The 24,821-nt window shown below is 36.1% G+C and overlaps 3 protein-coding genes across 6 annotated transcripts; all 3 read left to right on the forward strand.

Annotated features, from left to right (window-relative positions):
- Nucleotides 1-368: 368 nt before the first annotated feature.
- Nucleotides 369-17,121, forward strand: LOC124405971 (vacuolar protein sorting-associated protein 13D). 2 transcript variants are annotated; one of them, XM_046881242.1, is made up of 24 exons: nucleotides 369-666; nucleotides 838-1,028; nucleotides 1,109-1,346; nucleotides 1,409-1,605; nucleotides 1,976-2,143; nucleotides 2,208-2,447; nucleotides 2,904-9,656; nucleotides 9,789-9,945; nucleotides 10,009-10,237; nucleotides 10,325-10,577; nucleotides 10,676-11,044; nucleotides 11,168-11,356; nucleotides 11,671-11,994; nucleotides 12,121-12,313; nucleotides 12,392-12,574; nucleotides 12,663-12,893; nucleotides 13,148-13,174; nucleotides 13,711-13,871; nucleotides 14,023-14,637; nucleotides 14,782-14,964; nucleotides 15,133-15,504; nucleotides 16,033-16,145; nucleotides 16,258-16,687; nucleotides 16,858-17,121. In XM_046881242.1, the coding sequence occupies exons 1-24, from the start codon at nucleotides 570-572 to the stop codon at nucleotides 16,957-16,959; spliced, it is 12,015 nt and encodes a 4,004-aa protein (XP_046737198.1). In that variant the 5' UTR covers nucleotides 369-569; the 3' UTR covers nucleotides 16,960-17,121. The 2 variants fall into 2 exon arrangements, with proteins under 2 accessions (XP_046737198.1, XP_046737199.1); XM_046881243.1 differs by lacking the exon at nucleotides 13,148-13,174 and having other exon boundaries at nucleotides 370-666.
- A 442-nt stretch (nucleotides 17,122-17,563) lies between these two features.
- Nucleotides 17,564-20,349, forward strand: LOC124405663 (tumor protein p63-regulated gene 1-like protein). 2 transcript variants are annotated; one of them, XM_046880749.1, is made up of 6 exons: nucleotides 17,564-17,945; nucleotides 18,421-18,622; nucleotides 18,783-18,959; nucleotides 19,229-19,336; nucleotides 19,857-19,990; nucleotides 20,071-20,349. In XM_046880749.1, the coding sequence occupies exons 1-6, from the start codon at nucleotides 17,825-17,827 to the stop codon at nucleotides 20,256-20,258; spliced, it is 930 nt and encodes a 309-aa protein (XP_046736705.1). In that variant the 5' UTR covers nucleotides 17,564-17,824; the 3' UTR covers nucleotides 20,259-20,349. The 2 variants fall into 2 exon arrangements, with proteins under 2 accessions (XP_046736705.1, XP_046736707.1); XM_046880751.1 differs by lacking the exon at nucleotides 19,229-19,336 and having other exon boundaries at nucleotides 17,583-17,945.
- Nucleotides 20,350-21,133: 784 nt separating this feature from the next.
- On the forward strand, nucleotides 21,134-24,070 carry LOC124405614 (C1GALT1-specific chaperone 1-like). Of its 2 annotated transcripts, XM_046880646.1 has the most exons (5): nucleotides 21,135-21,269; nucleotides 21,384-21,465; nucleotides 21,631-22,556; nucleotides 22,712-23,013; nucleotides 23,183-24,070. In XM_046880646.1, exons 3-5 carry the CDS (start codon nucleotides 21,740-21,742, stop codon nucleotides 23,390-23,392), a joined length of 1,329 nt encoding a protein of 442 aa, XP_046736602.1. In that variant the 5' UTR covers nucleotides 21,135-21,269; nucleotides 21,384-21,465; nucleotides 21,631-21,739; the 3' UTR covers nucleotides 23,393-24,070. The 2 variants fall into 2 exon arrangements, with proteins under 2 accessions (XP_046736601.1, XP_046736602.1); XM_046880645.1 differs by lacking the exon at nucleotides 21,384-21,465 and having other exon boundaries at nucleotides 21,134-21,356.
- Nucleotides 24,071-24,821: the final 751 nt, after the last annotated feature.

Raw genomic sequence — 24,821 nt, forward strand, 5'->3', positions numbered from 1 at the left:
GTAGCAGTGACTGAACACTGTTAATAGGCACGATTGCCCTAATTTATATGTCATGAACTATACTCATTATATTCTTCAGTCAACTTTCAGTTGTTTAGTGTACAGCACTGATCTCTGTCGTTGACTGAAGAATTTTATTTTTGAAAATACCGCGCAAACCGCCATTGCGAGAAAGGCCAGACACCTGATGAGTGAAGTGTCCAGAGTGTCCATAACGACGTGACAAGTCTTCCATCTGTTACTGGTTCGTTGTTTATGCCCCAACCAGAGAACTGAGATCAGCGGTACTCAAATTGAAAGTTAGATGCATAATGAATCTTAGGTGATTTAAACGGACAAAAGTTTCAATAAATCGTAAAAAATAACTAACATTTATTAATATGTTACAAATATTAGTTAAATGCGTGATTGTTGACAATTAGAATCAACGAGAGTTGTGGTTATACAGAAATGTCACTCTATGTCTACTCCGATAAATTTCTACACTCATAATCCTAAGGAAATATTCCATACACATGATAACTTATGTTGTGTACTGTAATATCTAAATTTAAAACTCACTTGTCATCATGTTGGAAGGCCTTGTTGCTTGGATACTGAACAATTACTTGGGAAAGTATGTGGAAAATTTAAACACCGATCAATTAAGCATCGCTCTACTGTCAGGTAAGGTTACGATACTCTAACAATTAATTCTGTTTGGATATATTGAAATCAATGAATCAATCTTTAAGAGTAAATTCCTAAGATTTTGGGTCATCTGTGTATACTCTAACACGATTATTCACTAGAAAAAACATTGTCGTCAACAATTTATGCTTGGTTATCTTTCCACAGGTGAGGTGGAGTTAGAAAATTTGCCTTTAAAACGAGAAGCTCTACGACATATCGGATTCCCAGTTGAGGTCAAAGCAGGATTCGTTGGTAAAGTTCGCCTGCATGTACCAGTAACACAAATCCGTACTGCACCATGGGTGATAGTTATAGAACAATTATACCTAGTCGCAGGGCCAATATGCCTCGACGAGGTTAGTTCACACATGCATATAACATTTTTTCTGATATTAAAAGGACTATTAGAGCATTAATCATTCTATTAATTTCATAGTACGACAACGAGGCAGAAGAACATGCCGCCCAAGAATACAAACTCGGTCGATTAGATATGCTGGAGGCAAGGTGGCGGGCAGATACAGAACGAGAACCTGGATATTATGCTACCAGTTATAGTTCTTGGCTAAACTATGGTACATCACTAGTCACAAATATAATCGAAAACCTGCAACTAAATATAAAGGACGTACACTTTAGGTACGAAGATGATGTTACGCTGTCCTCGCATGATGGTGAGTAGTGCCCAAGACATGAATGACCTCAATTGTCTTCATAAATTTGGTATGCGTTACAGGGACAGGAATTGCATTTGGCGTCACAATAGGGGCATTAACAACGCAGAGCTGTGATGCTAGCTGGATACCAGGCTCGACATCTTGGAATCTCGGGGATGCTTCATTTAAATTAATGGAACTTGGGGGTCTATCTGTCTACTGGGATCATGTGAAAAAAGAAGAACTCCTTGGTAACTTAAATCTTGGTGACTTAGCTGTGAGTACCTGGATGCGGATCAACATCCTTGGAACAAATCATTAAGACCTAGACACGCAAACACTTCACACATACATAATTACAAATAAATCTTGGTGATTTCCTTATGAAGCAAATTTTTTTTTGAACACTGTTTGGGTTTGTTCACCTAAAAATCATTCTGATAAATACTTCGTGTATAGTATTCTTGTATAATTAATGATTTTTAGTAGTTTATGCAGGGAAAAAAGAGATTTATATTGTTAAATTAATCTAAATGCGTCTGTTCGTTCATCTATTTTTAAATTGTTTTTTTTTTTTGAAGTTTTGAATTGAAGTTTTGTGTCCCAAAGTGAGTATTTGTCTCCAAGTTCATTTGCATTATTTTCAGATTGCAATGAGTGAGTCCAAAAAAGGAAAGCATAAACATATTTTGTCTCCTGTAAGTGCACGGGCGCATATCAAGCGAGACAGATCAGAAAGACCTTTACGATCCATAAATAAACCAAGATTGATCGTTGATTTGCTGTTGGATCAGGTTCCTCTGTCTGTTATTGATGTGAGTATTAAAACTTTACAAATGTGTTTAGCTTACTATTAACAACTAATGTAATTATTTACAGTGGCAGTATGAACAAATTGTTATGTGTATTAAGAAATTAGAATATATTGATCGTCAAAAGCAACAAAGACGTTGCAGGCCCAATGTCTCGATTAGTGATGCTCCCAAAGAATGGTGGAGATATGCTGCCCGCTGTCACATAGGCAGAGAAGCTCTCAAAGTGAAGATGTCGTGGGGAGATATCATTGAAAGAGGCAAACAGAATGTCCTATATGTTGAGGTGTGCGCAAAGCTATTAGGTAAGTCTTTGTAGATATCATTTCAATGAAACTTTGAGCATACTTTGATGAGCATGCGGCATGCTAAATCACGGTGTCTAGCTGTTATGGAAATCTGGAAAACCCGGGATTGTCAGGTAATTTGCATGTGTCTTGAAAAACCGGGAATTGTCAGGGAATTTGATTTGTCATTGACACTAGACATCATGTAAATAGATACCAGGATATAGCAAATATCAAACACGGTATTGTTTCGATACACTTTGACTCCTACAGAAGATGCTAGCCAAAAAATGCCTGTTATCACACAAATGTAAGGTAAATGTGTTGTGTATAAATTATAGCAAAATTGGCAAAATTTCAAATTCAAATTTATTTAGTTTTCTAAATTTAATGCTTATTTATTTAACATAGTTATCACTTGGTGGATTTTTGCTTCATATTACATAAAATAAAGAATGTGGTTTTACTTTTCAGACACTCCTACAACAATCCTTACTCCAGAAACTAAGCAATTTAAAGATACTATTGAAATGGAACGCAGCTTTGATGAGTTAAGGATTTTGAGGGAGTTGGCAATGGCAAGAGTGAGACCACCGAAAATATCACAGGCTAATACACCTGCGTCACCACAAGGTCGGGGCATGCTTGTGCAGTGGTTTCCCCAGTGGTGGGGCTGGTATTCGAAAACATCCAACAATAATATTCAAAGTTCATCCACATTTGAAGGAGAACTTTTAGATGCACTAGCTGATACTATGGACGATGATACTTTGATACGAAGAGATACTATTTTTGGGCAATTCAATTTTACATTATCAAAGGGTGCGGTACGGCTCTGTACATGTAAATGTAACACAGAGGATACTCAAACTGTTATGGAATTGCAATTCGAAAAAGTTAATCTTAATTATGAGTCCCGACCGAGATATGGGTCACACAAATTTTCTATAAGCTTAGGAGCTTTGTTTTTGCATGACTATTTGACGGAAAGTTCTACTTTTCCAGTGTTGGTACAGCCACAGACTGCATCTGTTGCCACAAATAGATTACGAGGCTCTGCAGATAAGTTACCAATGCAGCCAACACAGCCCCTTTTCGAACTAATTTACGAGAAAAAACCATTTCATACAAATACAGATCATTCTCTGCATGTCAATTCCAAATCACTCGATATTGTATATAATCCAGTCGCAATGCGTTGGTTAATTGACTTCACTTGTAAACCGTACAGACATGCATCGAACCAAAAATTACAAGCTATGAAACGCAGAACACGTAAACAACTTATGAAGAATTGGGAACAAATTTTAGAGGGTGATCTAGTTCATCGAACCTCGTGGGATTTACAGTTTGATATCTCAGCACCACAAATTTTGTTAGTCGAGAGATTTACAGATTCAAACGCTGCAGTCATTGTTGTTGATTTTGGAAGATTGCATTTGACTAATGGTGCAGAAAAAGATGAAGTGGTAATCAGACCTGGGTCATCAAACAGTGATGATGATGAGAAATTCGCAACACCTTGCTCTACTCCACCTGGAAGCAAAGAGAATGGCTCATTGCAAGATCTTCAGGGTTTATCAGATGCAGTATTACATCAGAAGCTCTATGATCAATATTTTGTAGAATTATCAGACTTACAAGTTTTGGTTGGTAAAGTACGAGATCATTGGAAGCACGCACGCACCAGGGGAATGTCTAGTTTACACGTTTTGGAACGATTCAATATTTCACTTCAGATTGAGAGACGTGTAGTAACAACTACAGATCCCCAGTTCCCTTCCATCACCGTGTCCGGCAATTTACCCAGACTGGTTGTACATGTGAATGAGCAAAAAGTTGAAGCCATACGTTCGATGTATAATTTATTGATACAGTTATCCAATATATCTGAAAATGAGAAGAGTAACACAGAAAGCTTGGAACCGGGAAGTCCGAAAAAAGAGGAAAGTCCTGACAGAACATTATCCCGGTTAATGATGATTCAGTTTATAATTGATCAAATGACATTTGAACTACAATCAAGGGGGCGCAGCGTTGCAGAACTCCAAGTCTCTGGAGTTAGAATTGCATTGAGTAAAAGGCCAGCTGACCTGAGTGCATCACTGTCGGTTCATAGCCTGCTCCTTGTTGATGCCCTTCAAGAATTTGGACCGGATTTCGAACTATTGGTTGCTAGTCACAAGCATGTAGGAATGGATAGTGTATCAGGTAGCCTGCGAGACTCTGAACCGGTTTCTCCAACATCACCAGTGTCGCCGGGATCACCAGATCCCACTTTACCTAGAAGATTAACGTCTCCCGTTGCTCTGACTCGAGCTTTATCCACACTAGTTAGGGACTCCAAGACCTCCAGTCCTCCAAAAACCAACTCCTTTATTGGACTAGATCAGCTAGATTCGGAGGCTTTAATTACCATTGAGCTAGTCCTAGTAGATGATATCTCAGAAAATATACGCGTTGCTAACATACAATTCAACAACTTGGATATAATTGCCAATCAAGAGACCATAGTAGAGCTGATAGGCTTTGTGAGAAGAGTGTTTCCTACGCATAAATCAATTTCGAAACGCGTAGAAAGACTTGGTTCTTTAACAAGTCAAACTTCCGAAATGAAAACATTGACAAGAACAGAAATCACGTTCGATTTTCACAGATTAAACGTATTACTTCTACGAGCTGTTATGCAAGACAGTCAACTGATTGGTCAGAAGATAGCTACAGCAACTATGTCGGATGCTAGAATACAAGCAACTCTAGATAGTAACGCTCAAGTTTCGGGATCATTAGGAGGCTTACAAGTACTGGACCAGACTCTGACAGGAAAAATGCATCAAAGAATCTTGAGTGTTGGCAGAGATCCGATCGCCGACCCACCCCACCACCCATTGGAGCATTTTGCAAATTTATCTAGCCAACCAGAAGCCTTTCGATTTTCCGTGAATAGAAGCTATAAACAACTATCTCAGTTGGACAGTTTTGTAACATTAGCTGAAGTAACCATCCGCATTGGAAGTGTCTGGTACACGCATGCTCCTCATCTAATTTCTGAGCTACGTTCATGTGCAGATGAATTCAAGCAATATTTTAGTAACTTTGCACGACAAATTGGAGCGGCTGCTACAGACATGGCTATTGGATTAGTCCATGCAGATGAATGGGCAGCACCGCCTCGAAAACGTTTACCAAGCTTATCTCTAGAGGGTACAGATAATTGTGGATCACTGTGTTTAAAACTCGATGCTGTCTTAGACAGTCCAGTTCTAGTACTACCACGATCTTCTCATAGTACCCAAGTATTCGTTGCCCATCTAGGCACAATGGCTTTGCAACATGATCCGCCAATTGATTTGACTGCGAAGCAAAAATTAACTTTGGAAGTGCGTGATATGAATTTATACTCCTTGGATACTTCATTGAAAGGTAATTTGGTCACTGGAACTTCTCCAATGAGAGCTGAAGAAATGTATTGCTGCAAGGAATATGGTAAACCCATTTTACATGATACTGGATTGAGAATAGCTTTGGAGAAGGAACATGCAAGTGTAGTCATGACTCCAAGTTTTCCATTAGAATCTGAGCATTCAAATAATCCTGTCATCCAAGTCCGTGGCACTGTGGTAACTCCTTTAAAAGTATCATTATCTCGAGGACAGTATGATCAACTTTTAGACACAGTTCATAGATTGGTAAACACTTCTAACGTAGAGCTAGTTCCAACAGAGCAAAAGAGTACAAGCGCCAAAGTATCTAACTATTCTGAGAGATTTGACCTTTCAATAAAGGTTTTGTTTGAACTGCCTGTGCTGAGTGTAGAATTAAAGCAAGATCACTTGGAACAACCTCTAGTGGATTTGTCAATGCAAGACTTTGTTGTCAAGTACGAAAAGCTAACGAAATGTGAATCGATAATAGAAGTAGCACTCAAATCCTTACTCATGGAAGACCTTTTGTGTCCAGTTGGATCTAGACATAGATACATGATGCAATCCTCAGCACCTATTCGAGCAAAACTACCAGCTGGTGTCTCAAAGTCGTGTCCTGATTTACCGTTTGTGCAGAGGTGGAAACACGAATTTGGCAGGGGTAGTTTACCGGATAGACTTGAAACAGATACTCTTTATGGAGCTGTACCTGCACATTGGCGGAGACAACCTATTTCACAGCTGGATACACCAAATACTCCACCACCTTCACCTGGAGCAATAGTTACTGAAGGAAATTTGGTATTGATTAACATAACTATGACACAAGTAGATCCAATGATTGCAGATAACAAAATACAACGGAAATCTATCTGCGTTGATTTTAACTGCTTGGATCTGGTGGTTAGTGTTGAATCTTGGATGGTTGTACTTGATTTCCTAGGAATTGGATCACCAGTTATTTCGGATCCCCATGTAACTTTACATGAAGAGTTTTCAGACGTTGATCAAGTTGACGGAACTGAAGAGTTTCCTTTATACTCTGAAATAGAAGTTGAAATAAAGTCTCTGACTCTAGTTTTAACACAATTGGAAAGGGAAATTGCAAAAGCAAATATATCAAATGCAAGTGTGCACATTCTAAAATCAAGCGACAGAACTAAAACATCTGGATCACTTGGATCCATGTCTTTATTGGACTTGACTCCTCATGGCAGACTTTATCGTGAAAGATTTTTGTCATCTGGTAGGGAAGCGCTTAATTTTCAGTATTCGAGTTACACAGATGCTCAAGATAGACCCTATGACGCACAACTGAAGTTAAAAATGTCAGCAGTACATTATGTCCACACACAAAGATTCCTAGCAGAGTTGCAGGCCTTTTTTGCACACTTTTCTCAACTAAGAACTGTCATGGTTAATCTTCGAAACGACGGAGGAACTGTACTAGATGTGAACAAAAGAGATATGCGCTTGTCCTTGGAACTTCATGCTGGTGCACCAGTTATATTGCTTCCTGTTAGCTCACGATCAGAGGAATTGATTCTTTTGAACCTTGGAGAATTGAGTGCTCACAATTCTTTCAAATTTGCCGATAAAGTGAAAAGTTGTCTTGTAGATGTAATGCTACTGGAATTAGTCAACATGGATGTTTATATGGCAAAAAGAATAAAGTCTGACAATCATAATCACAGCATAGACGTTTTAACCATAGGTAGTTTCTTAGTGGAAAAACTAGGTCCATCCTTACTAACAGAAAAGTGCCACTTGAAGCTAGAAGTAGAAAGAAATTTAGACACATACATCAGCAGGGATTTTCCAGACTGGAGTGTCCATGGAATTTTGTCTACAATGGATTGTGCACTAGATCCAGCCCAGTATATGTTGATTCGTGGATTACTTTCTTATAACATTGGTGAAAATTTGGATGACTTGCGGTTGTTGATGGAAGATCTGAATAATGACGAATATTTCAATAATCTTGAAGATACGTCTGAGAAAGTATGGACTAAGTCATGTATTAGCCTAGAATTGGTTAATGTTACTGTTGCATTGCATCCAAACCATGGTTTAGCTGCTCTGGCATGTGTTAACTTTATAAAATCGAGGCTTACTTTGGATTCGTTGAGTGATGGCTCACAAGACATAGATTTGGTTTCTCAAGAAATTTTGGTAACTGATACCCGATTCCAAGATGAACCTGTCAACCACCGATCAAATGTTTTCACGAGTATTCTACAGCCTTTAAGGAATTCAGGGAGCATTGAGAATCATGTTCAAGCCGAAGTACATCATAGAAGACGAAGACATAACGTAGCTACTACAATCATATTACATAGTATGCGACTTACTGCAATACTGGATTGGTGGGAAGCAGTTAAAGACTTCATAGTTTTGAACGCACCCGAACCTGATCCAGTAATTGGAATTGTTTCAACGGTTGTTCTACAAGACAACGATGAGACTAATATAGCAAACAACATACCATTTGAACTGAAACTCAATATTACAGATTCTGAGTTAGTCATTGTTGAGAATACTGCACTCTGGGATACCAATGCGGTCATATTGAAGTCAACTACAGTCTTGGCGTATAGATCAGCACCCCAATTTGGGGAAAAACCACTGTCTTGCAATTTATCGCGTTGCGAATTATTTTCTTGCATTTTGGGGCTTGAAGATGAAACAGCATTGTCTATCATTGATCCAGTTGGAGCGAGCTTTGACTTGACACAAGACAAGTGTTTGGAGATACAACTGCAACCTTTGAGTGTGAGATTAAGTTACCACGACATTACAATGTTCACTAGAATGCTCCATTCACTTCCCAAACAAACTTTGTGGGCTAAGCAACGGTCTAATGGACCTCCAGCGAATGCGAAGAGCCATGTTATGAAACTTTCTGCTCTTGGATTTACAGAAACTGATTGTGAAGCAGCTCTAGATCGCTGTAATGGTCAACTTGACGATGCTGCTCTATGGCTAACACAAAATGCTGTCCCAAATACTCAAGCCACTGCAAGTAACGTACTTTTTGTTCAAGATATGGAGCTACAAACTCCATGTTTGAGAATTTGTATTATAGATGATTGTAGAGATGCTGATGTACCTCTGTTAGAAATTACAATGTCAGAACTATCTCTGAGACAATCATTACCAGGACCTGGGGTAGCATCAACGAATTTCAGTGTGGACTACTACAACCGAGTCTTGAGTGGCTGGGAACCATTTATAGAACCATGGAGAGCTACGTTTCAATGGGAACAAACGCTCACAAATTCATTAGCCTTGAAGAGATTCCAAGTTTCAATTAATTCTGAGGATTCAGTTAATGTTAATATAACGTCAACTTTGGTAGAACTTGTAAAATTGGTTAAAGACAATTGGATGCAAGATTATTACTTGTCTAATAAAGATTCAGCATTGAGCAAGTCATTTGGAAGTCCTCCAGGATATCGCAGACGATCACCCTTTGTTCCATTTGCACTAAAAAACGAAACTGGGTCTAAATTGTGGTTTAAAACCATTATTGCAACAGCAGATACCGTCAGCGATTTTACTGGTACTTCAAAAGCAAATAATATGCTGGAACTAGACATGACTTGGGTCGAAGTTTCTCCAGGAGAAACAATTCCCTTCACATTTGAAGGTAGAGGAAAGTTGAGGCACCATTCTACACATATAGTCAGACGACATCAAGTATCTGTTCTAGTGGACGGTTGGAGACCAGTGGAACCTGTCACTGTTGATAGAGTTGGAGTTTACTTTCGTCATGCAAATGCAGATATTATTGGTAGTTCACAGGTAACACAATGAAATCTTATTACATGACTAGAATCAAAACAAGTCTAAATAACTATTCTATTGATTGAAATGAGTTTTCATAAAGAACTGCACGGTTCTTTTATTCTAATATATTTTTTTCATTGTTTCCAGTTACAATTTATGACCCCAAAAGCTAGAGTTGTTTTTGCAGTTGAATTGGAAGGATCAGCACGCAAACTTGTGACTGTTAGATCTGCTCTACAAGTTATCAATAAACTGGACTATGCTGTGGAAATTAAACTGGAAAAACCAGTCAATCACCATGGAAGTCAGTAGATGATTACTTTTGGAATTTTAAGCATAGGAATTTTATATATATATTTTTTTATAGTTCCTTTGGTGGGTCCAACTATAAATGGAAAAATATTGCAAGTGGCTGCGAAAACAGTGGTATCAGTACCACTGATGCATACGGGAGCACATATGTGGCTGAGGCCAATATATCCAAACCGGTTGTTTCAGTTTTGCATAGAACCAATTGATTGGTCAATTGTGAGGAAACCATCAGAAGTAACTGAAATTCATACCACTTGTAAAACTAATCAAAATCATGTATTCAGGTACATCAAAAGATTTGGAGTTAACTGTAAAATTGTACTATCTGGTGGAATTTGTAATATATATCTATAATTGTATATCCATTTCAGAATGTGTGTTGCTATAAAACGGGATAACTACCCCCCTGATGCAAGTCAAACAGCTCCAACAATTCCAGCACATACCATTCTATTCCTGGCTCCTATCACTTTAACTAATTTACTTCCACACGAGATAGCATACACTGCTGGATCCGAAAGTAGTAGAATTCCTCCCGGCAGCAATGCTGATCTACATATTTCAAATAACGATGGACCATTGGAAATAAACATTCAATTGGAAGGATATCCAGGTGTTGGAACGGTGAGATATTAATTAGAGAGGAACTAATATGAAAAAAAGACAGCATCCCACTAATTCTCATGCTCATTTTGGTATATGAAAATAAATTTTTTTTACAGCTGTTACTGCCGCAAAACAGTACCTCTTTTACGGGTCGAATGAGGCTGACGGATTCTTCTGGCAGAATACTATTTTTGTATGCTGCTGTTGTCGTGGAAAAAGGCTCGGCATTGCGAATTAATATCACTGCGCCATATTGGATCATAAATAAAACAGGATTACCATTGGTTTTTAGACAAGAAGGTGTAGGTGTAGAAACAGCTGGTCAGTTTGAGGAACATGAAAGAGCTAGAATGGTGGCTCCATTATTGTTTTCATTTAGTGATGACGAAGCAAGCAGAACATTAGTTGTCAGAGTCGGAACTGGTGTTCATCCATATGGATCTCCGCAATGGTGTCAACAATTCCACTTGCAACTCGGTGTTCAAGTCAGTCCAATATTGACTTCTAAACATATTAGATACATAAACAATTCTATGATAGGTGGTAGTGAAGTTAAAACTAAAAACTACGTATACATCTTCAAACACTGAACTACCTTAACTTTTTAGGTACACCGCCTGAGGGTCAGCTTACGTGATGGAAGACCAGACATTGTATACTTAATTGGTGTGGCAACTAGAGCTGCACGAGGCAGATATAGTGCTACTACCGTTGTTACACTATCACCCAGATACCAGTTGCACAATAGATCATCCTGTACCTTGGAATTGGCTCAAAAGTGCTTCACTACTACAGTGGTAAGAAAATCGTGCTTAATAGCTTTACTGCTGCTGGCTCCAATCGGATCCACTCGGCAGTGTCATCAACTCTGATAGTCATTATTCTCTGTTTTATTGTAATGCCAGTTGTAAGTTGCCTCTTGAGGTGGGTCATGCCTTACCATGTTAGTCTCAAAAGTGTTAGTAAAAAATGAGGACTTTGGAATACAGCCAAAGAAGATATTTCCAAGCTAATTATTTATGTTACAGTTTTCAATTCTCATAGTACATTTCTACAGTTGTAAATTTGTTGCTCATAACTTTATATATTTAATCATTTTTCAAATTCGCAGAGCCACCCAGACGCACAAGCAACGTATATAACAGCAATGCCAGACTGTCATATGCCGTTCCACTGGCCCAGATTGGATAAAGATCAACTTTTGTGTGTGCGAGTGATTGATGTAACCGACTGTATGTGGTCTGGAGGGATTAGATTAGATGGTAATCATTCGCTGACAATCAACATCAGGGATGCTGCAGGAAAAATGCATTTCTTACGAGTTGATGTAGTCCTGCAAGAGAGTACGTATTTTGTTGTATTCACGGATGCCGACACCATGCCGCCACCAATCAGAGTTGATAATTTTTCTGAAGTACCGCTGGTCATTAACCAAGTAAGTAAAATTCCTCAAAATCTTCAATTTTGCAATTGACTTTGAACTTATATTCTATTTGGTAATGAGAATTTTTTGACAGGGTTACAATGTAAGTATGCAATGTGCTTTTATGTTTCTTTACAGACAGGAGTAGCAGAGAGCCAACAGTGGACTGTCAGGCCGCACTGTTCCGTGCCTTATGCATTAGACGAGCCAATCCATTCAGCTAGTTTAACAGTAACTGCCCCCGGAGGTGTTACAGCATCATATGATCTAAATATTCTTGGAGAAACTGGAGGATTGACATACGAAAATTTCATCTACATTGCCTTCACAGGTAATTGATTAGCTTGTGTCTGGAATTTTAGCAGTAGGTTTCATGAGCAACTTTAAAAAATATTTTGCAATTGGACAGGGACTTTCAAAGCTGATGGTGATATAAGTTCAAGAGAAAATGGTGTCGATCCTTTGGACGTAGAAACGCAGAGCCTTGTATTAGAAGCTGGCCCTGGAGGTTGGGTAGCTCTGCGTCGAAAGCAATATGGAGCAAGATCCCAACTTTGGAGAATGACTAGCGACGGCCAGCTGCAGCATGAAGGTAAACATACCGCAATATTTCGATAAATTTCTGTCTCCTTCTTTGGAGCTCTATTCAGATGAAATTTTCTTGTCATAATTTTGAACAGGCTCTAGTCCACCTAGAGATAAACATGCTAGAGCACCAGACACAGTACTAGTTTTGGACATAGCTGGGACCGCACCTCAACCATTTTCGTATTGTGCTCTCGCATTGCGGAGGCCAGATCCACGTCGGAGATCCACTCAAACTTGGCAGTTCACAGATGACGGAAGATTATGTTGCGCTCATCAAAACATGTGTGTTCAATCTAAAGATGGGTTTATGGGTTTGCATGAAGGTACGACTAGAAAAATTTTTCCGAATTATAATTGGGATGTGTTTTTCATGAGAAATAAATTTTTCAATCTAATGAATTATTTAGGACGATTTATGCTATCGATTTATTCATGAATTAGTTCAAAAAATGAACAACAACGTAAAAACCTTGTGTATTACATGGAAATCTCAAGTATTTCTTTCAATCATGTGAAATTTTAATTACAAGCTTGCTTTTTTTCTCACATTACTCACTTTAGTAATAAAATGTTGCAGGGCGCGGCGTTGCCCGCTGGCAAATGTGTACGTATAGTTTTAGTATATCACACAGGTGCTGATTTTTTTCTCTAAAGTCTAAAACATGTTTGCACATAGATTTGCTCCTATTTCAAAACCTCACATTAAATGAAACAACATTTGCTATATTTTCTTAGATAATCTGTCAATTATATTTCTACATTTGAGTATCTCTGAGTAAGGAAGATAGAGTTGGCACTATTTGTTTTAGTTAGTATCCCTTATAATTTATGCATTTGCAGACATTTTTTTCCAATATCTTTTTTTCTGTAGATATATCATTCAATTGAAATAATTATTGTTTGAAAGTTCAATTTTTTAGATAGTTACAAAAATTATTGATGTGTATAAATGATCCACCTGTGTTTTGAAAAACATTTTCTTGATTACCTCGATGTTGCTATTTTGAGTTTAATTTCGTAAACTGCGGTGTCAACTCCAGAATTTTATCACTCCAGGATAACTCAACACTGTATATATTCTAATTCATCTACAGTTCAAATGTTGCCTTAACATGGTATGCAAACAAATTTTTTTTGTAGGGAGTGAAGCTGTTCTTGGTCCGCAAATGCATGTAAGCCCACCCCCAATTGAACAATGCGTTGGTAGGCAAAGATTGCGCCCTGGGTCGGGCTTTTTATCAGTTAGAGTTTCAACTGATGGACCTACGAGAGTATTACAAGTTTTGGACATCAAAGAAAGAGTGAGCAATTTATCAGAATGGGTTCCAAGTTTTAGAAATCCCAATAGTACCAATGGTGATTGACAAAGTCCAATAATTGAATAAAACTGTAAAATATTTTAAGCATTGAAACTTGTGACAAAATTTCTTCATTTTAACGTTTTATTTACAGAAAAAAACTTTTGCGCTACTCGAAGAACGCGATTGGTCGCATATTGCAGTAACTCAGCGACCGACACATATTGGTCAAAGTGCTCCAAATGCAGATACTTGGGAATTACAGCTAAGTGTCAGATTACCAGCTGGATTAGGTCTGTCCATAGTATCACGCAGACCAGCGGAGGAATTATTATTTGCTAGATTGGCTGGTATTGCATTGGAGCTTATGCAGACGCCGGCGAGTACTGCATTGGAATTAAGTGTGGAAGATGTTCAGGTTGACAATCAATTATTCGAAGCCCAATGTTCAACTGTATTGTACATCACAAGATCATCTCGCGCTGATATCGATAGTCGACCAGCGATTCATGTAGCATCCGAAAAATTACCTTCAAAAAATCAAAATGCTGAGATTTATAAACATTTAATAGTTAGCATCAAGCCGCTTTGTATGCATTTAGAAGAGAGATTACTGCTGAGGCTCGCCGCATTTGTGGGGGCTAGCAAATCTGAATTAGACGCACCAATGGATGAAAATGACTTCAAAGCACAAAGATTTATTTCAGAAGTTTCTGCTGCACATGCCACAAGATATTATTTTGGAACGTTGAAGCTGGTGCCCAGTCAAGTAAGTGACACATATATTAAAAATTGACAGTTAATTCATCGCAAAAATGTAGAATAACATTATATAAAAACCTAATTGTATACATGTTTATAAAATTGAGCTAAATTGAACTGAAACTGTACTGTCTATTTCTTATTTTTCTAGGTGAGATTAAGTGTTTTAACGACAACTAAACTACCTGCACAACTTCAAGCTATTAAAAAGAAATTGGGATTGACATTAATTAAATTTGAAGATGCCACAATTGAACTAGAACCATTTATTAAGAAACATCCCTTTGAGAGTAGCCAATTTCTTATGCATTCTATACTAAAACACTATAAAGATGTAAGTTGCTTTAATAGTAATAATACAATTATAAACTGAAGTCAATGTAAGCATTTATTTACCATGCTTAAGTGGAAGAGGAACAGTTTCAAGTACTACAAAAATAATAACTGAGTCGAAATGTAATTCAAATTCATCGACATCAAGTAATTTCTAGTTTTGTTCCAGGAGTTAAAATGGCAAGCTGCTGTTATCTTAGGATCAGTGGACTTTCTGGGGAACCCATTGGGTTTTGTAAATGATGTCTCTGAAGGAGTATCAGGACTTATATACGAGGGCAGCGTGAAAACATTAGTCAAAAATGTCACCCATGGTATATCAAACTCAGCAGCCAAAGTTACGGAATCTTTGTCTGATGGGTTAGGTCGAGTTATACTTGATGAGAGACATGAAGAAGCCAGACAAAGAATTCGGGCTAATACTACTGGGAGTAGCGACCATATAGTAGCCGGCTTAAAAGGTCTTGGATTTGGTTTGCTGGGGGGTATGACCAGCATTTTCAAACAAACATATGACGGCGCTTCTACTGAAGGTTTCCCTGTAAGTTTGTTAATGAATAATAAAGTTTTTCTGACTAGTTACCGTATTTATACGAAAATAACATGCCCCAAGTACAACGTGCACCCCATTTCCAAAGGGGTCATTTTAGGAAACAAATTTTAACACTATTACAAGATTCGGCACAGTGTGCAGAATTCAAAACGGCGTAGTACTAACTAAGAATCACCTATAATCAAAGTTACAGTTATTTACTATTCTATGAAACCTAGATATAATTTTTTTTATTTTAATACATGTTGAAGTGCTGAAAATATACAATTAGTACACTGATTGTTGTATTCTCGATAAAAAAGACTTGATGCTGTATTTCTATCATTTTCACTAAATTATCGCTATTCTTAAACACACTATTCTTAACTATAAGTCATCCTTAGCCATGCCGTGCATTACTGACTGTAAAAGGGTGTTTTCTAACAATTTATTACGATTCTTGGCATTTGAAACCCCAAATAAGACGCACCTGGGTTTTGAAAGGTCATTCATTTATAATGCTAATTTGTATTTTAGGGATTCTTCACTGGTTTTGGGAAGGGTGTTGTTGGAACAATTACAAAACCAGTTGTAGGAGTGTTGGATCTGGCAACGGAAACAGCTAGTGCTGTTCGAGAGACTAGTAGAAGGTATCTATTGAACGTATTTAAATTTTTCATTACTTATAACTCATCAGCCAGGCGTATTGTGAAAAGATAAATATGTTTACACATCCTGTAATATATCTGTATTATGTTTTAGTGCGCATCGTGCAATACCAAAGCGAGATAGACCTCCACGGGTGGCTTCTGGTCCCGCTGGCCTTCTCCCTCCATACAATAGTCATCAAGCAGAAGGGCAGGAGTTTCTTTACAGTATAAATAATCATAATTATTCAGAAATATTTGTAGCCTACGAATGTTTACGTAGTGGCAGTGAAGACTTACGGGTTTTGGTATCGAATGAAAGAATCAGAGTTATATCTGGTGGTACCAAAGGTGTCGTTACTGAAGTGAGTTTAGCAGACTTGGTTCATTGTCAACCGACTCATAAAATCGAAAGTAATGGGACAACACTATACTATATTGAGTTGACATCGCGCACTGAATCTGGAGCACTTCTTAATGTGGATGGGCCTGAATTACTGAGAAGACCAAAAGTTAGATGCGACAGTGAAGAAGTTGCAAAATGGGTGGGTTGTAGTTTTTTTACTTCAGTTTCTTAGGACATAAATCATTACATGTGATACATGTCTAAACTTGCATCTAAAACTGCAGATTGCACAATTATATTGTTGCTCCAATAATGCAAATACAATTTCAGATCAATCATCGGTATTAATATGAACATTGTGATTTTCAGGTCTCTCAGCAGATAAACTATGCCAAAGGAATGCACGAGGAACGAAGCTTGACTTTAACTTCCTCGGACAATATGCTAGATGACATGAGAAGTTATAAGTGATTTCATATGGCAATAAGTTTTTTATACAGTTAGAGTTTTTTAGTAATTCTTTCTATTCTGCTATTGTAAATTATTTCTTAATTTATTAAAATTATAATATATAAGAGACTGATCTAAAACTGGAATAGTATTGTGTGAAGTAATAAATTTTTATTTGAATAATGTATGTTAAACTTCACTAAGTAGAATTTATTAATTATTAACACCACGAGTAAATTGAAAGCTTGACGAAAACTAGGTCGTACTTTGTCAAGATCATGGCTGCAAGTAAAAATCCATATTTTTTTATTTCATCTTATTTATAATGTTAGCCTATCAATTGCACTGAATTCTGCACTATGATACAGTTTACTTAAAGTCCCGTAAGTTGAACTCTACTTGTTTCAACCGTGGTTTCAATACTACCGACGCTTGTGAAATATTTCAATCGGATTATAGATATGTATTATTTTCGGTCGTGAAATATTACGTTTTTTATAGTTCTACATTACTCTTCAACGAGCTTATCAATATTGTGAAATCGAAAATTTCGTACCTGATTGCAGTTGCACTGTTTTCAGTAGTTAATTCTCATTCAAGTCAAGTAAATTTTCATTAGAGATTATAATTTTCGTGGTCAATCGTAAACCTGACATCTGGCGATACCATGTTAGATCACAAGAGGGTGTTTTCCGTATTTTCAGTTGATGTACGGGATTATCGTAAACTAAGTTGGGATCATTTGGAAGACGATTATTACAAGTTGCAGTGTATAATAATAATTAATATATTTCTCTCGAAAGGTTTATAATATACACATCATCAGGTTTGGCCTCTTGTCCTTGTAAGCTTAATTTTTCTCAATTTTTACGAACCTAACCTCGAAATGGATGACAGCTCGCTAGATGAAGGCCCGTCAGTAGATTTTGGACGTGCGACTTTAGAAATTGCAAAAGAAAATGAAGCTTCTCACCAAAGTCAAGGAGAGTTTTCCTCCAGTAATACTGGTAATAAATTATTGACTGATTAATCAGACTTACGTCAGTAATACTTTGTTTGATGGACAGACTAACAACTATACATATACTTACTTGAAGAAAATATACTGTATTCAGAGCTTGCTAATTTTTATACTGCACTTTCATTACACAAATGAATTGCATCCTTTGAAAGAAAGAAATCAATTTCTATGAGAGTTCAAAGAATCTACTTTAATTTCTGTATAAATTACAATCTCAATGTCAAAATAAATCAATGAGCTGATTGTCGGCCAGAGCATCCTTTAATTGTGTATATTCTCTTATAATATGCAATGAAAAATAAATGTTAACATTGAAGAGGAATGTAAATTCTAACCCTTGAATAAGTTGATTTATATATTAAATTGACAGGTCTAGTTCTAGGCAATTAAATTGACAGATTTAGTACTTTCAACAAATTTTACACCGCAGAATTACACCTGTTCTTCACTGTTACTTTTAGCTCCAGAAATTACAAGTACCAATAATGTGCATGGAGCAGTGCCAACACCAAAAAATGTCACCACTCTTCCATTCAAGCGTCTTGATGCCCACACTTTTTTCTCAGATAGAAATGATGTTGTGGAAAGAGCTATTAAAGATTGCACAAATACTCTGACCAAAGATGTAGATGGAGAAATCATTGGCTGCTGGCTTCTGACACAGTTTGTAGTATTTACATTGCAATTTTATATTTTTGTTCAAAATTTGAATATATTGTTGAACTAGAAGCGACTTTCAAGACTATTGGAATTAAGTTTTGAATGTTACTATTAAAACATTTAACTGACAGTAATGAAATGTGATTTATTCTTTTTTATCTAGGATCAGTCTCTGGGATACAGAAAAAGAAAGGCTTGTCTTATTGACACAGAATGCACTTTTTTCAGTTAAATATGACTTCATATCACTTAAGACATTGGAATTTAGTAGAGTACCTTTGTCAGAGATCGATACCGTTGTGAACGGAGAACTTGTTTACCCACCAACATCACTTGTACCGTAAGGGCTTCTATATTATACTCATTATAGTCATATAGAATTTGATAACTAAATCATTTGCAAGCAACATTTATAGATAGTAAGAAGAAAATGTAATGTAATTCTATTTAAGTCTTCTATATTACTGAGAATGTCAAATTGCGTTTTACAATATTCACATGCTTGGGAAACATTCTTTCGTCGTATATTATTCGTGGTTCTCATTTTTTAATAATCTCGTGCAGATTGGTTTACATGTTGCATCTAGCATTCCTTTTAATCATTTCTAGGCGATTAAATGGGTTAGCAGAAGGTGTATCGTCTATCTTTCATAACGCTGTTCGCCAACAGTGGTCATCCTTCGCTGCACGGTCCAGTTTTGGGGAATTCGAGTCTAGGTACATCCATGGGTTGGATGTTATATAAATCTGTCCGTAGCTAGAGCGCTCTCTTGAGAATGGCTTTTACCTTCCATAATTCACCTATCTCGATATTTTTTATATTTTTCTCTATAATCTGTGTAGTTGCAGAATATTGTCAACCGCTAAGCAGCTTCAATCCATTTTTTGATTTACTGAAATGCACAATCCTAGCTTTCAGACTAGTTTTGTAAATAATTTATTACATAATATGACAAATACAATCTCAATGATAATGTATTAAATATAATGTTGCATGTTTCATTTGAATTTACCAATGATTCGGTTTAAATCGTATCTAGTAGTTTGCGTATGTTGTTATTATCATAGCTTTCCAAAATGTTATTCCAAATTAAAACATCGTGTATCTAGGTAGAGACTTGCACCCATTAAATATTAGTTGATATTCAATTTATTTTATTTCGTACTATTTGCATTGGCATAATACTGCCCTACAGACGAAAATTGAAAATGCTCCAAGCTGAATATTTTTCCACAGAGGACGAAATATGGTTGGGTTACAACTTATGTGGAATAAAGGAAAGCCTTTACCTTTAGAAAAGAAATGGAACCCATTCGTTAAAAATATTCCATGGCTTACATTCGCCAGCCATCCGTTATTCTGGCATAAGGGTAAATAAGCATGATATTATCGATTGTTTTCATGAATTTTTTCATAGTTATATAACATAATCATACATTTCTTTTTACAGGTACAGATCTAGAAAAAATGAAGTTTGATGTGGAGGGATTGCATGCGTCACTAGTCAGTCTAATAGGAGAACATTGTGATGTTGTTTCTAATTCAATTGTACTAGAAAATTATTTAGGACTAGGAGCCCTGTTGCATAATAGAAATGCTCTAGGGTTTTTCAAAATTCGTGGAAAAGTTAGTTTTTAAGCGTATCAAAGTTTTTAGGCATGTAAAAAATATATTTTTTTTTCCATTCAATATATCGATTATATTTTAGATAGATATGCAAATGCGTAATGTTAATACATGGAAAAAAAGATTCCAGTAATTTATTATCAAATTTTCTATTTATCAATATAAATTTATCTTGTGTTATAAATATATGGGAATAATAATATCAATGAAGTAATGCAAATGCAAAAAATTTGAATGGAGCACATGATCAACTTTAAGTACCTAACGTATAAAAATAAAACGTAGAGAAATTTTAACTACTGTATAATCATGTTTTTCTCCTAATTCTATATCATCACATTGACTGTTGTAACTGATACATATTGAATATGTTTAAAAAATTTTATTATTATTGATATAATGCACACATAGGCCCGCGTACTGTGGCAATGCTTGTCGATATACTATTTTTCAATTATGTAATATCGCATGATGTAGTGCAAGTTTACAAATAATATGAATAAAAATCAACGTCTGAAATGTAAATATTTATTTAGATGTGTAGTTGTCATTTAATTACACACCAACTTATCTAAATCAAATACTACGGAAGTAATACGAGACAATGATAGTCTGTGAGATATTTTGTTGATATTTAGCTGCGATTTGATAAAGCGTGTTCATAAAAAAAAAAAAGAATGCAGAAATTCATTGTCAGAAATATTCTCTTCGCCTCGAGAAGTTAAAAAATTACGCAATATAGGTGATTTGGGTGATTGTCATTTAATTAAATAAACTCTATTGCACCGTGGAAATATTTTTCAATAATAAAAGTGCGCGCAGTAAGAATTTCGAGCACCCTGAAGAATAGGTTTGAAATATAGATTTGAATCTACTGATGACTAACGCGACTTCATCGGTAGTGGGGGTTAAGGACCTCCATTGAGATTGATCTGTGTAGACGTAGATCTTCGAATTTCAATGGTGAAGCAATTTTATGGCGATAAATGTTAGCTTAATCGGAGACAATGGTATCATTTGAAGGTATTCAACGATTTTTATTATATTTTCAATTTCAATAGAATAATTTAATTGTATTTATTATCGTCTTCTTATCGTCGTTATCTTAAGGTTAGTCAAGATCATTTTCTTCAACAGGTGTTTTTGCGCACGTACTATATCTTCATAATCGACGCATTTTTCCGTGATTTGAATATGCTTCGTTAAATACCAGACAAAAGTAAGTTACGTAAAAATAATAATTCAGGGAATTTCAAACTCGAAATATAACTGGAAGCTATATGAAAATATTAGTATTAATCTATACTTTTATATGTGGTCTAAATAACTGATGGATTTCTTTTACTCACGCTTTGTAGTACTCAGTTATTTCTTCTGTTTTCAGGGTGAAACCTTGAACATTATACATTCTCGGCAATCATTAACTCGCTGACCGGATGTCGTCTGTAGATTTTGCAAGTAGGTCAATCAGATAAAGACACGTATCCGGCAAAATGGTTTTTCTGCTGGTGAAAACTAAAGCTGTATTCTTTATCGGCTTTACAATCGGTGGGATTCTTGCACTAATCTTAATGTTAGCCGATGATTTAATCAGTACGAAACCCATTTGCAATGTGAGACCATCGAGATTAAATAGAAATATAGAGGAAAAGGAGAATGAGGTAAAGAGAGCAAGCTACCAAAAGTGGCTGGATCTTCAAAATGTAAAAATCTCAAAAGCTGACATGGATGAATTGGTGTATGCCAAAAAATATCACGCAGCAGCAACAGATAGTCCAATCTTAGAGTCAGATTGGCTGAAATCGAAAATTCATATTACCTGTGTAGTATTCGTGGAAAAGATCAAGCTTGCCGAATCCATCAAATATACTTGGGCACCACATTGCAACAGCATATATTACTTCTCAGCTGCAAAGGAGGATAAACGAATTCCTATAATAAATTTTGATGTTAAATTTACATCTTCTTGGCAACTTCTCTGTGAATCAATAAGATATATATGGCAGGACGTTTCAAACTATAGAAGATCCTTAGACACTCAAGCTAAAGACGAAATAGAATGGTTGATTTTCGTGAAAGACGATACAATGGTTATACCAGAAAATTTAAGATACTTTGTAGCTCCCATGGATTTTGAAAAAGGCTACTACTTGGGTCATCCCATTACTCTGTGGCAACAAGCGTACAATGTAGCACAGGCAGGATATGTCCTTAGCAAGGGCTCATTTCTGAAAATTGTCTCCAACTTCAATACCACGGAAAAGTGTGCCACCGGTGGGAAATATTGGAAGAAAGAAGATTATGATCTTGGTTAGTATCAGGAACAGAATATGTTTAATCACACAATAAGACCAGCAAAGTTTAACATCCTAATATCTCATTTCAATTTTATAGATAGACTTAGAATTTATGTTTTATTCTACAGTCCGCAGTAAAACTAATTATTCGAATTTTTTTATATGCAGGCAAACATTTAGGGTCAATGGGTATTTATCCATTGGACACTAGAAATGAAGATTTGAGTGGGATATTCCATGGCTATTCGCTACAAAGTCTTTTATGGGGCGTAGCTAAATCTGGTAGCTATTGGACACATTCCTTATATCCTATAGGGCCTAATTGCTGCTCGCCGAGATCGATAACATTCAATGCGGGAGTGCCGGATGAAATGTATAACACATATTATATGCTTTACCGCCTTAACGTTTACAAAGGGGATGGTACTTATGGTAATCAACCAGCTGCTACAGAAATTCCGGACCAAGAGGTAAAACATTAATTTTTTTTTCCATCTCAGTAATATTTAAAAATGCAACGGTGGAAAAATTTTGTTTCCACTTAGTTTTGTGCAACTACACAGTCACAAATGTTACGTAATACCAAATATTTATGACAATTATTTTTTGTAACTGAGTGTTTTAAATATAATTTTCCAGATGTGGAAGATTATACTTGAGGAAGAGTTCAATATCACTAATTTAAATCAAATATCTAGCCAACAATATTACAAAATTTGGCGTGATAGATACTCGGAACCAGAACAATTCATTATGAATAATTACAAAAATATGCCTGATGTATTGAGCTCGCTACTCACAGCTTATGAAGCTGAAAAAAAAATAGATAAAAATACTACCCCGATATAGTGATGTCTTCTCAAGTTGTGGATTTGATTTACTAAATTCTCAGATGCGTGAGGTAAGAAACATTATTCCTAGTCAATGGAATCTGAGGTGCTGAAAATATAATGCAAAATATTTCAAGAGTCTTAATGTTGATTAATACCATTTGAGTAATTTCGTATTGTTTAGGATGCCTTGGGTTTGAGTTTTAATTATTATACCTCTTAAAATATACACTGTTGTTCCCCGCAGTAATTGCAGGAGGTTTATTGCTTTGTGGTCTATTATCTCACATATGTGTGGTTGAAATTGCCGGGTAAGCTGTTTTCTTAATACTAAAAAAGACTGCACAGTTTGAGCCCTAAGGTTTGAATATTACAGAAAAAAAGTTCAGGCCACAGATATAAGAAATGGGTGTACTATAATTGAGTTAGTATTTATTATATTACTGTTGAACAGCGGATGTAAAACGTGGAGTTAATAATGGGACAAGTCACATTTACATTACTGTACGTCTCAAAGCGTATATTGTATCTGATGAGTTTCAAGAAATATTTGTTTGAACAGAGTTTATTTGTTACGAATCTCTTAATTTTTATTGTTGACTCCATACTCAGCTGCACTGAGAAAAAACTTAATTTCTGATTCTCTGACATAAATTACCACTCTGTTCGGCGTGATGCGTTATGATATTATAATACAGAATGAAGTTGAGCCATGTCAAGCTTCCAAGAAAAATTCCTGGCGTGTGATATTACCATACTTAGATAATATTTATAAATTTATATAGCCATGAAGAATGGAGGATTTCATGAATGTTAAGTTTTATTTTTATCAATGAGCATTTTTCGTGAATGAGCTACTATTAAATAAATGGACGTCAACAACATCCTTTTTAATCATATCACATTTCCGGTGGTGTTTGATTGTATTTATCCTTGAAATAGAAATATTTTTCAACCTTGAACTAACGTTGTATAATTTTACCACAAAATGTTTAATCTTTACAGAAAGCTCTAATGCTTGATAACTACTTCTCTCTACAGTTGTCTCATTAATTAGATTTTTATTGGACTCTACAAAAATTCTGCTATTCTAATCAAGACAAAACTGACAACTGGAATGAGTGGCTGAAGACACTAACTCTGATTTAAATGGGGCCATTAGCACTAAGATTCTATTTTATGTAAACTCTCAGTTAGATTTAATATTATTACAGAATTGTAGCGTGAAACTAAACTGTCTGTTATACCAAAAATGGTTCAAGTGTACAATAATTGTTAAACTGTTAGAATACATTGCACTGTGTGTATAGAGAATATTGATATTGATATATTAATATCATGCAGAGGCTAGTATATCAGCTGCTAGTTGATTTTTGTTGCCAATTTAAGCCCAGTTTCAAATTCCTGATTGTGTATCAAAGAATCGAAACATTGCTAATTTACGTGGG

This window comes from Diprion similis, chromosome 4, assembly GCF_021155765.1.
Source record: "Diprion similis isolate iyDipSimi1 chromosome 4, iyDipSimi1.1, whole genome shotgun sequence".
Classification (NCBI taxonomy): Eukaryota; Metazoa; Arthropoda; class Insecta; order Hymenoptera; family Diprionidae; genus Diprion; species Diprion similis.

Excerpts from the sequence above, each read along its gene's own strand:
- LOC124405971 (XM_046881242.1), top strand. The coding sequence starts at position 570 with ATGTTGGAAGGCCTTGTTGCTTGGATACTGAACAATTACTTGGGAAAG. Across the intron at positions 667-837 it reads AAGCATCGCTCTACTGTCAG|GTGAGGTGGAGTTAGAAAAT; the intron begins GTAAGGTTACGA and ends ATCTTTCCACAG. Across the intron at positions 13,175-13,710 it reads CGTTGCCCGCTGGCAAATGT|GGAGTGAAGCTGTTCTTGGT; the intron begins GTACGTATAGTT and ends TTTTTTTTGTAG.
- LOC124405663 (XM_046880749.1), top strand. The coding sequence starts at position 17,825 with ATGGATGACAGCTCGCTAGATGAAGGCCCGTCAGTAGATTTTGGACGT. Across the intron at positions 18,960-19,228 it reads CCACCAACATCACTTGTACC|GCGATTAAATGGGTTAGCAG; the intron begins GTAAGGGCTTCT and ends AATCATTTCTAG. Across the intron at positions 19,337-19,856 it reads TTTGGGGAATTCGAGTCTAG|AGGACGAAATATGGTTGGGT; the intron begins GTACATCCATGG and ends ATTTTTCCACAG.
- LOC124405614 (XM_046880645.1), top strand. The coding sequence starts at position 21,740 with ATGGTTTTTCTGCTGGTGAAAACTAAAGCTGTATTCTTTATCGGCTTT. Across the intron at positions 22,557-22,711 it reads GAAAGAAGATTATGATCTTG|GCAAACATTTAGGGTCAATG; the intron begins GTTAGTATCAGG and ends TTTTATATGCAG. Across the intron at positions 23,014-23,182 it reads CAGAAATTCCGGACCAAGAG|ATGTGGAAGATTATACTTGA; the intron begins GTAAAACATTAA and ends ATAATTTTCCAG.